Here is an 11,345-nt window from a genome sequence, read left to right on the forward strand (position 1 = left end):
CCCCATGAGTTTAGAATCGGTTGAAACCTTCCTCTTCATGCCTCCTAGATTTCTACATCCCCTCAACCAATCACCTTTTGCTCCAGAGAGAGCAATTCCAGTTTCTCTATGTTTCTATTATCCTCCAAGCTAAACTCCGAATCAAAATCCCTCATCCCTGGTACTGAATGAACCTTCACATACTCTTCTGTTAGCTAGAGGTGTCTGTGCTCTAGAAAAACACCCTGGATGCTGCAAAAGCAATCTTATCTGATGCATTAATGCCAGTTTAAAATGTTACAGCAGTAGAGTAGATGGTGCCATCTGTTTACATACAGTTCACAGCATAGAAATAGCCCCGACTGGGGCCCAGAGTTTATGTTCCAAATGAGCCTCCTCCCCACCCTAGATCATCTCACCCTCTCTACACATCCTTCTATTCCTTTCTCCCTTGTTTTTATCTAGCCTGACGTTAAATGTGTCTGTGCTATTCACCACAGCTCCGCAGCATGGTAGCAAGTTCCACATTCTAACCACCCTCTTGGTGAAGTATTTTCTCCTGTACCCGCCATTGGATGTGCTATTGGCTATCTTTCATCTGCCCTGGACTGCCCCCACAAGCAGAAACATCCTCTACATTGCTTAATATTTGGTGGGCATTTAATTTGTTTTTTAAAAAAATAATTGCAACATGATCTTAAAATTATTCCATGTACAATAACACTGAGCGAGCATTCCCCCTTGTCAACATTGCTTCAATCCTCAGAGCCACACCTCCAACCACAAGACAATGCCCAAACTTCCTGTCCCTCCACATTTGCTAGCAGTGGTGAAATCCGAGCCTTTGGATTGGACACACAGGCTGCCTCGCTTGAGTCCGTTGTTAGAGCCTTCGAGATCGTTTTGCTTTTGGGGTTTTTTTCTCCCCCCCCACGGTTAAGAGTGACCTCCAGTGGGCAGCACGGTGGCGCAGTGGTTAGCACTGCTGCCTCACGGCGCCGAGATCCCAGGTTCGATCCCGGCTCTGGGTCACTGTCCGTGTGGAGTTTGCCCATTCTCCCCGTGTCTGCGTGGGTTTCGCCCCCACAACCCAAAGATGTGCGGGGAAGGTGGATTGGCTAAATTGCCCCTTAATTGGAAAAAAAATGAATTGGGTACTGTAAATTTATATAAAAGAAGAAAATGGGAGTTCTGAATTGAAGACAGAACAGGTCAATATTGATCCAATATACAAAAGGAAGAGAGACAAAAATAAAGTAATCAGTGAAATTCACAATACGAGATAGAATGAGGCAGTGTAAGGAGATTGTGCAATCCTTCAAATGGTGAAGATTAAAACGTTGAAGAGAATTAATTCTCAGTGCGGAGGTGCTTCGCTTGCAACTGTAACTAGGGGACGTGCAGGGCTGGTTGCAAAGCTCCTCCTACTGTTCAGGCATTCCCATTTCGTTCGCCCTTCTCGCCTGGTCTGCTTGTCACAGGTTCATTTCACTCCCAGAATTGTGGGCTGTGAACCCGGCTGATAGTACAGGCGGCTGTTTTATTTGAAGGCAGCCCTCTGGTGCAAATCATAACCCGATTAGGGTTTTGGGCGGTGTGGGGGAGAGAAGGGGAATCCATATCCTTCGCCATTGACTGCAGTTCAGCTCATCTCGGACTCCAGAATCCCTGCCAGAGGTGGGTACAGTGCTGGGCGCTCGATTTAAGGTTGGGTAATGCAAGGACTGTCAAGCAGAAAGACCGAGAGAGAAAGAGAGAGATAGAGAGGATAGTTGACATTTCTGGGGGAAAGGCTCAATTTGCAACAAAAAAAGAATGTAACGCTTGGTTTATTCAATAAAAAAAAACGTAAGACTTAAAAAAAAATAGCCCTAATGACCTCCAGTAATTGCAAAAATAATAACCAAGTGAGCAATTTGCATAGACAAAGAGAAAACATGGGCGATAAACTGACTGCTCCAGCGTGGGCTAGATTCAGATTTGAGCTGCTATTGAACGTAGGGAGACTTAGGAATTCTTTGACTGAATAACAGGTTAGCAATTTAAATTTGGGGGTCATTGTTTTAGGAAAGCAAATTCTACCTATGCATTGTTTATACAATCAATGCACTGAGAGATGTCAGTCTTTCATTAATAAGAAGTCTTACAACACCGGTGTTTCATTAATGCACAGGGACAAGAGTGTTTCGACAATGTGAATGGGAGAATTATCCGGTCCACCGATGCATGGTATATTTTAAGCAGCGTACTGAGATGTGACAGTAACATTGATACCTGTCAATATATGAGCCTAAAATGTACGCCCCGCTCTAAACATCCCCCACCAAGGTGTGTGTGTTTATGTGGGAGGGTTCTGAATCCAACAGGGGACGTTAGAAGGGTCTAGGTATTAAATGAGATGTGAATCTTCATTGATTTTAAGCGACCTCAGCAGTCCCTTCCCTACTAGATGACTTTAAAAACCCCCTGTGTGAGATTTGAAGTAGGATAGGTCCTGGCCTGGGGAAGAATACAACGGGCTTGTCAATAAACTCAATATGCTGAGATATATCAATGCAACATACTCATGCCTATCAGCTTATACAATTAATCCACTCAATGTGTTGAGAAATGTCACAGAAGACTGATGCTATAATATTTCATGGTGTTTTTGTGAGGGGTGTGCGTGTGTTAAACCTGGTAGCAACTGTATTAATTATGTGCTAGTACATCTCCTGTAACACTGCAGGATGGGACAAGATTTAAGTCCAAGTCTTCAGTTGCAGCATGATTAAAAGGTGGATAATTGGGTCAGGGGCGCTGAGAAATGATTTGGCCTCCATTTTATGTCATGTGTTTTGTCACTTTAAATTTCTATTATGAATTCCTATGTCAACATTATGGGGTGGTGTAGTGGTGTTTTCACTCGCTGAGTAATTGAGCGACACAGGACAGTGCCCTGGAGACCCGGGTTCAAATCCCCACCAAGCAGCGTGTGAAATTTGAATTCAATAAAATTCTGGTGCCTCATAGTTCCAGGGTTCAATTCCAGCCTTGGATGACTGTCCTTGTGGACTTTGCACTTTGTCCCCGTGTCTGCATGGGTTTCCTCTGGGCGCTCCGGTTTCCTCCCACAGTCCACAGAAGTGCAAGTTAGGTAGATTGGCTGTGCTAAATTGCCACTTAGTGTCCAGGGATGTGCAGGTTAGGTGGGGTTACGGGGATTAGGCAGGCAAGTGAAATGAAAATGAAAATCGCTTATTGTCACGAGTAGGCTTCAATGAAGTTACTGTGAAAAGCCCCTAGTCGCCACATTCCGGCGCCTGTCTGGGGAGGCTGGGACGGGAATCGAACCGTGCTGCTGGCCTGCTTGGTCTGCTTTAAAAGCCAGCGATTTAGCTGAGTGAGCTAAACCAGCCCCAAGTGGGTTTAGTTGGGGGGGGGGGGGGCTCTTTCAGAGGGTTGATGCAGACTCGATGGACTGAATGGGCTCCTTCTGCCCTGTAGAGATTCTGTGACTAACAGAACCTGCTGGTGCCAACCTATCACACTGTAATTATACCTCCCTGCCACTGGGGGTGTTCTACACGGTCTGCTGGCGGGCATGTGTAATTACAGTGTGGAATATTGCAAATGCCATTATAATTACCGACAAATTTATATTGGCAAAATCTGACTGGAAATGCAGACTTTATGTAATATAGAAATTGAATGATTGAAATTATCAGTGTGCAGGCTGTGTTTTAAACTTCTAAAATAAGAATGATTGTTGTATTTGTGTCTTTGTAATTTTACTATGTGTGCAGTCTTCTGCACTGAAAGATCACCATAGTGATGTGGCCCGAAATACAACACTGTTAAATTCTCAAGATATCAGACAACACCGTTTTATGATTTGTGAAATTGTATTGCAAAAATAAGCAGGGCGTAGAGGAAAAGCACATGGATCGGGGACATCACATTATTATGGATAGAACAATGTAAACATTATAATGATATTGTTTATCCACGCAATCTGATTCTAGATGCCATGTTTTTACTCTGATTACGGGCATTAGAATGGAATTAGAATATCCACTTCTGAATTTTTACTGAAGAAAATCTCTTGTGAAAAATCTCACCGTCATAAATGAATGAATTAAGCACAGTGAAGCGAACCAAAAACGTTCATGACCCAATTGCATCTCATTGTGCGGATTCAGTGGTGAGCCCACCATTTGCTAGTATACATACTTGTTTGGTGGATTTTAATGGGTTATTTGTGACCCACATTTCTCCCTTCTCTTCCCCTTTCTGTATTCACAAGGTGCCTCTTGTGATTGCCTCCGTTACTTTCATTGTTTATAGGTGAATGTTACTGCCTGGGCTGGGAGATAAGGCACCTTCGGTAGAACCTGTGTTCTCAGTGTGGAGCCCAGTAAATAAGGGTTACACATTGGCCATTCATTTACAGTCTCTGTCTTAATAGTCACTTATTGTAAATTATCTCGTGTTTGAATAATTGTACGGAAGAAACCTCCTAACTTCCTGCTAGTGGTAATACTGAGTCTATATCCCCATGTTACTGATGCATCATCGGTAGAAACAATCTTTCACTACTTACACTTTCAAAACATTTCTAGTGACTAAAGCCACAACTTTTCAAATGTTTCTTTATAACTCATAGCCCTTCATTCCAACAAATCTTCACCACACCCTTCACGCAATTGGGCAGTTATTATTGTGATATTGCTTTAAGAGAGAATATGCTAATGCATAATGATGTAAACCATGTGATTGGCAGACATTGTTCAGTTCAGACCAACTTTCAGTTTAGCTCGCAGCATGTAGTGTGGAGGAATTGCAGTTCGTACTCTCCATTAACAATAGCTGTTGAATCCTAATAGTAAATCCCTCTAATGAACAATCTTGGACCACATTGTCAAATAAACCAAACCTACGTTTAATTTACCAGTCCTGTGTGAGATTGCTAAGTTAGTATTAAGCAAATATAGAAAAACAACATTTATAACTGACTAATATTCGAACTGTAACAGAGTGGACATCTTTTCTTTTTTTAATAAACATTTTATTGAGGTATTTATGGTTTTATAACAGTAACAGAAAAAACAGTGTACATACCATTATAAACATAGTGCATAAGCCGTCTTCTTCCCTCACAGGTCCCACCTTTTCTAGCCTCCTACTCGACACTGAACTACCCCACAGCACCCCCCTCTTCTGCTGACGGTTCATTTTCCCTAAAGAAGTCGACGAACGGCTGCCACCTCCGGGCGAACCCGAACATTGACCCTCTCAAGGCGAACTTGATTTTTTCCAAACAGAGAAAGCTAGCCATGATTTTGGCGGCTTTGAGTCCAAGCTAATAATATCCATCTCCGGGCTAACAGAGAGGCAAAAGCCCGAATGATATCGCCCATCCTCTCGATCCCTGCTCTCTGCCATCTCTGGAACCCTCCATCTAACCTCCCCGGGGCAAATTGGGGACCAGACCGATGCTCCCTCTGCTCCCACATGTCTCCTCCATTTCCCCCAGACTCTCAGGGCTGCGACCACCACGGGGTTGGTGGAGTAGCGTGCCGGCGGGAACGGCAGAGTGCCCCCAAACTAGTGCCCTTATAAGATGCCGCCTCTAGTCATTCCCACACTGACCCTACCCCCCCCCCCCCCCCCCCCCCCCACCACCCACTTCCTAATCGTGGCTATATTCGCCGCCCAGTAATAATTACTAAAGTATGAGAGTGCCAGCTCGCCCTCCCCTCGGCTACGCTCCAACCCCCCCACTTTTTTTTAACAAACAATTTTATTGAGGTATTTTAGGCATGTAGAAAAAGTGGCATTGTACAGTCCCAAAAAAATGAAGTCAAGAAACAAATTACAAATTAAACACAGTGCAAACCACGGCTCTGTTCACGCACGGACCTGCCTCAATATCCCCCACTCTACTCTTGCCCCCGCCCCCTGCTGACGCTTACTCCTCTGCAAAGAAGTCAATAAATGGCTGCCACCTTCAGGCGAACCCTAGTAGCGAACCTCTCAAGGCGAACTTGACTTTCTCCTGGGCCAAGAAAGCTCGCCATGTCTGATAGCCATACCTCAGCCCTCGGGGGGGGGGGGGGGGGGGGGGGGGCTTTGAGTCCCTCCATGCTAACAGTATTCGTCGCTGGGCTACCAGGGAAGCAAAGGCCAGAAGGTCAGCCTCTCTCTCTTCCTGGACTCCCGGGTCCTCCAAAACCCCAAAGATTGCCAACTCCGGGCTCATTACCACCCCAGTTTTCAATACCCGGGACATGACATTTGCGAATCCCTGCCAATACCTCCTGAGTTTAGGGCACGACCAGAACTTGTGTACATGGTTAGCCGGCCCTCCGGCACATCTAGCACGCTTGTCCTCCAGCCCAAAGAATCTGCTCATCCCGGCCACCGTCATGTGGGCCCGGTGCACGACCTTAAACTGGATCAGGCTGAGCCTGGCGCAAGTTGCGGTCGTGTTAATGGACATCTTTTCAATTTGAACATTATTGCTTTGTTATAATAGAATCATAGTATCCCTACATACAGGAAGAGGCCATTCGGCCCATGGAGTTAGCACCAATACTCTGAAAGAGTACCCTACCATGGCCCACTCTCCCACCCTATTCCCGTAACCCAACCTAACCTATGCATCTTTGGACACTAAGGGACAATTTAGCATGGCCAATTCACCTAACCTGCACATCTTTGGACTGTGGGAGGAAACCCACAAAGACACTGAATGTGTAAACTCCAGTGCTGACCACTGTTAATATAGTCAACAATGCTTATTCATCTTGGAATCCCATTGTCCTCTTTGTGACTTTCTCTGTCCAGATCCCCACTCAAAAGAGAAGCTATTTAAGTCAGGGTTGAACATATATAATATTGGTGAGTAACAGTCAAAATATCCAGGTTATGGTCTGCTGCTTACCGTTCAAATGATCGCTCTTCAATTCCATTTCTATGATTTAACCATTGTATGTTTGTAGCATTGTTCTACCCGGAAATCTATTTAATCCGTGTTGGATTACCAATTACGCTGTATCAACATGTATGTGCTGGTGAAAGAATGTTATACAATGTTTTCATTCTGTGCGTTTACATCAGTCTGCTTCAAGAAACAAAATTTGAGTTGCGTCAAATGTTCTAATGTGTAATATTCTGTGTATGTCATGAGTGTACTATTTTATTTTTGGGCTGTCTTTAACCATTTCCACTTTGTGTTGCAGGGACAGAGAAGGGAGCAAGACATTTCCATTGAGGGTAGAGTAGGCCGGGTGACGTCAGAATGTTTAGACACATGAAGGTCTATGTGATTAAAACACATTTAAAAAAAAATATCTCCACACTGATTGTATGAGTAAGTATTCAAATTCTCTTCCCACTCCTCGTGGTACTCGAAGACAGACTTTTGTCTGTTTCCATAGCTAGTCGTTCCCGGAACAGGTGGGAGGCTTCTAGCTTGAGGGGGGCCACTCCACATCGAGCGTGGCTGGCCAGAGATCTCTCCCGCTCTCACCGCCAGCCCTTGGCGTGTTCGGAAGGATTTGCAGGTTGACGCACAAAACCTGTTTGACCGCGTTATGAACGCACCTTCCTTGGCCATCAGGTCCTGGGGTGGGACTCGAACCCGGACCTTCTGGCTTAGAGGCAGGGATGCTAACCAACTGCGCCACAAGACTTCCTCCTCAGTGAGTAAGTATAGACGATAATTAAAACTGAGATACTTTGTGATTTTCATCTACGTTTCTTGGCTGTCAGTCATGAATCCGGTCTGTGTGTGGCAGTCCAGATTTCGAACGGTAATTACTATAGTAGCTTAGTGGAGAAGATTGTTCAATAAAACACCTGTGGAAAATGTGGACTTGCTTTATTCAAAGTTGCAATACTGGACATCTGGACAATGCCTCTCCCATGCACAATAATATATTTCCTGTCCATTGTGACTCCAGTAGTTGACAACACCAAGTTCACTCTCGGGCTTAGCATCGACAACTGACCTGTAGACTAGCTCACTGCATCATGGTAGCACCCTCCTGAACCAAGCATTTTACGACAGAGTTCCTCTGCTGGCTGGATTTAGATGTGGGATTACAGGGGTTAATGTTGCTGGAAGTCGACACAAAGAGAAATACACAATACAATGGAACAATAATCCAGCAAAAGTGGAGAAAATTGGATGAACTAATAACACCATCACTGGATTTACACGATTGACTTTCCAGGGTAGGTTTTCTGAGTTCTCACCTGTGATGGGGTAACTCATGCTGCGAATATATTGCCAACCATTCTCCATTTGTACAAATTAAGGATTGAAAATGAGGCCTCTGATATTCCAGTGCATGTCAAAAACGTCACAGTAAAAAGTCTTACAACACCAGGTTAAAGTCCAACTGGTTTGTTTGGAATCACTAGCTTTCGGAGAGTAGCTCCTTCATCAGGTGAGTCATCTGAGGAGGGAGCAGTGCTCCGAAAGCTAGTGATTCCAAACAAACCTGTTGGACTTTAACCTGGTGTTGTAAGATTTCTTACTGTGCTCATCCCAGTCCAAAGCCGGCATCTCCACATCACAAATGCCACAGTGAGTGGGGCCTTAGAAAATGTTAATTTCAATCTACAAAAGTTGACAGCCTTTGACTTTGCTGGTCTGGTTATGCTCTGGGTGTCAGCGTTATTTGCTTCCAAAAGAAGCCACCTTGGATTTTTTTCATGTCGCTAAATAATGTCAATCTTTCCAGGTCTCTTGAATGCTTCATCATGAATAGAACCACAGCAACATGTTGGGCGGTTATTCTGTTGGTAGCCATTTTCTGCGAAAACGTCGCCTGTAAGGGAGGGAGAGGAGGAGCCCGAGGCTCAGCCCGGGGAACAGCCCGTGGGCGTTTCCGCGCTTCCCGGGTACGGGTGAAGTACCCCAGTCGCTACCGGTCCTACGGCTCCAACGCCCGGGTGGCAGTGGCAGGGGCGGCGGCCGGGGCAGCGGCCGGACTCGCGGTCGGATACGCGGCTGGGAGGCTGAGGGGATCGAGGCTGACCTGGGACGAGGGGGCGCAGCGCTATGTGAACGTGAGCTGCTCCCCGGCCAAAAACTGCACATCCGAAGGAGGGGTCTACGGCTACAGGGCCTGGACATCCTCAGCTACATCATTCTGGCCTTCCTTCAGCTTGTCATCCATTTGCTCTTTCCTTACCTTCAAATATTTGCAACTTTAAAACTGTAGAAAGCAGTATTAAACCGTGTTCTCAATGTTTTATCACATCTACAATCATTATTAATATTTTAGTGCCATTCTTGATGTTAACAGATATCGTATTTGTTTCTAGCACTGCTAGGTTTAGGCTGCTTAGAAGACTGTGTGCATTCTAATAGTTTCCCAAGAGAATCAAGCCACGGTATCCATTTGTCGGGTGATTTTTGCTGCAACAGTCATTAGTTTGAAATTAATGTTATATTCTACGTAGCAATTGATGTAAATACACTGTTGCTAAGTTATCTTTAAAAGTACAGCTACCACTCGCCTCCGAATGCCAGGGAAAGCTAACTGACCCGCCAGTCACTTTCAGATATCCAAACTGTTTGCCTTAGCAAAAGCTTAGTCGCTAGCACAAGGCAGCATTGCAGCACTTTATAAAGATGGCTACTTGCCCCCAGCCCCCAAATAGGCAAAGTGGAATCTCACCCTCTTAAAAAGTTTGATGTTAGGCAGACTCCAAGGAAAGTTTTAAAATTTGTCGCGACTCCGATGGATATTATACGGTAATCGGTAGAAGGCCAAGGCAGTGCAGGCTGACACGTATCACTCCACTGCAGAATTTGAATTGCCCTGTCAATACTTTTATTAGAAGCTAGCGTGTTCGTTATGAGCCTAATAGTTACGAGATATGCTGGTTCCACTTGTGGGAGAATCAAAATTAGGGACCAGAAATCTAAGTGTTACTGCTAAATCCAATGAGGAGTTCAGAGGAATTTTTTTATTCAGAGTGGCGAGAATGAGACTGGGCATTTACCCCACTGGGAAATCTTTAAATGTAACATTAAAACGGGGCCTATTTTACCTCACATTCGACGTATTTTCAATCTGAGGAAACATTTTGAGTCTGTGTCGATGGTGTTGGCCCCTACATTATCGTTACTCAAGGCAGCATTATACAAACACAAGACACTTTGGTCAATTTCCTGTAAATTTGCCTCGACCGTAACTACCGAATGTAACAAAATCAGTCGCTCGCAATCTTGAAAATTTCAAAATGGCATCAAATGCGCGATTTTAATTCCCGTATTATTTTTCCACCGTGAAATTTTAAAAGCTTCTTTCTCTTAGAAGGATTTAAATAAATATTAAAACCCCTTCTGGGGAAAAGTGGGGACTTAAACGCTGCATATATATATAATGGAGTCAGTGTCTTTGGGCTTCACAATACAAGGCCGTCAAACCACGTGGTGGATCGATTTGTAACCTGTCTGTAGTTTACTCAATATTTTAAAAGTGATGTTTGAAACATTTTATACAGTAGTAAATAGCACTTAAGTATCGCTAATATGGTTGAAAATATTTTATAAAGTAATGTTGCAGGAAGAACATGTTTCCATTTTATATAGGCAAGTGCTCAAGGTACCAACTACTGACAGAGCTACTCTGTGAAGTATCGTTACACAGAGAATGCATTGTTTTATGAATTTATACAGCGCATACTTCATAAAAGATTGTCAAATTATCACGTGACAAAATGTGAACTGAAAATATGTAGCTTACATGCAGCAATACTTTGCATTGTTAATAAGTTGTAATGATTTGTGTTTGGTGACTGTTTCATTTCATTGTTTGGAACACATTTGTATGAAAATATTTCCTGACAATAAAATACTTTAGGCACAGTGTTTTGTCATGACTAAGATCTATTTCAGTGAGGAAGCCGGAAGTGTCCTTGTGTGAACGGGGCTGGTCTTACACGTCCTTGTTAGTGTCTCGACTACATGAGACCTTTTCCGAAACAGCCACATGGTGACATGGTGTTACCTATGGCTCCATAAGTAACGCTTCGGAACACAGATTGTACCAGCAGGCAACACTGGTGTTCTTAGTAGTAAGGCTGCAGCAACACAGGCTGCATGCTGTGGGTTGGATCATCTCTACAAGGCACCCTTTGGTTGGGTGACTCAGCAATCAAGACATAAATTCCTCCATGCCAATGCAACTGTGTCGTTAGGCTGATCTTTTCAAGGAGTGGTTTCTTTAAAATTTTAAAATCTAGGTGAATTTAGAAGGTCCCCAAGTGCAGGATACCACCAAGACTGAAAGTAAATGGAGAAATGAGGGAAACATCAAAAATTAGCGAGCTGCTGATGTCAGTAATGGATTTTATAAGAGAAT

General features: G+C 44.1%; 1 protein-coding gene across 4 annotated transcripts; it reads left to right on the top strand.

The window, feature by feature from the left end:
* The first annotated feature begins 1,375 nt into the window (after positions 1 to 1,375).
* On the top strand, positions 1,376 to 10,852 carry LOC119956081 (shadow of prion protein-like). Of its 4 annotated transcripts, none has more exons than XM_038782922.1 (3): positions 1,376 to 1,656; positions 7,203 to 7,664; positions 8,712 to 10,852. In XM_038782922.1, the coding sequence occupies exons 2-3, from the start codon at positions 7,630 to 7,632 to the stop codon at positions 9,184 to 9,186; spliced, it is 510 nt and encodes a 169-aa protein (XP_038638850.1). In that variant the 5' UTR covers positions 1,376 to 1,656; positions 7,203 to 7,629; the 3' UTR covers positions 9,187 to 10,852. The 4 variants fall into 4 exon arrangements, with proteins under 4 accessions (XP_038638850.1, XP_038638852.1, XP_038638853.1 ...); XM_038782924.1 differs by having other exon boundaries at positions 1,377 to 1,656; positions 7,203 to 7,668; XM_038782923.1 differs by having other exon boundaries at positions 1,382 to 1,656; positions 7,203 to 7,333.
* Positions 10,853 to 11,345: the final 493 nt, after the last annotated feature.

The sequence above is a fragment of the Scyliorhinus canicula genome, chromosome 22 (genome assembly GCF_902713615.1).
Source record: "Scyliorhinus canicula chromosome 22, sScyCan1.1, whole genome shotgun sequence".
NCBI lineage: Eukaryota > Metazoa > Chordata > Chondrichthyes > Carcharhiniformes > Scyliorhinidae > Scyliorhinus > Scyliorhinus canicula.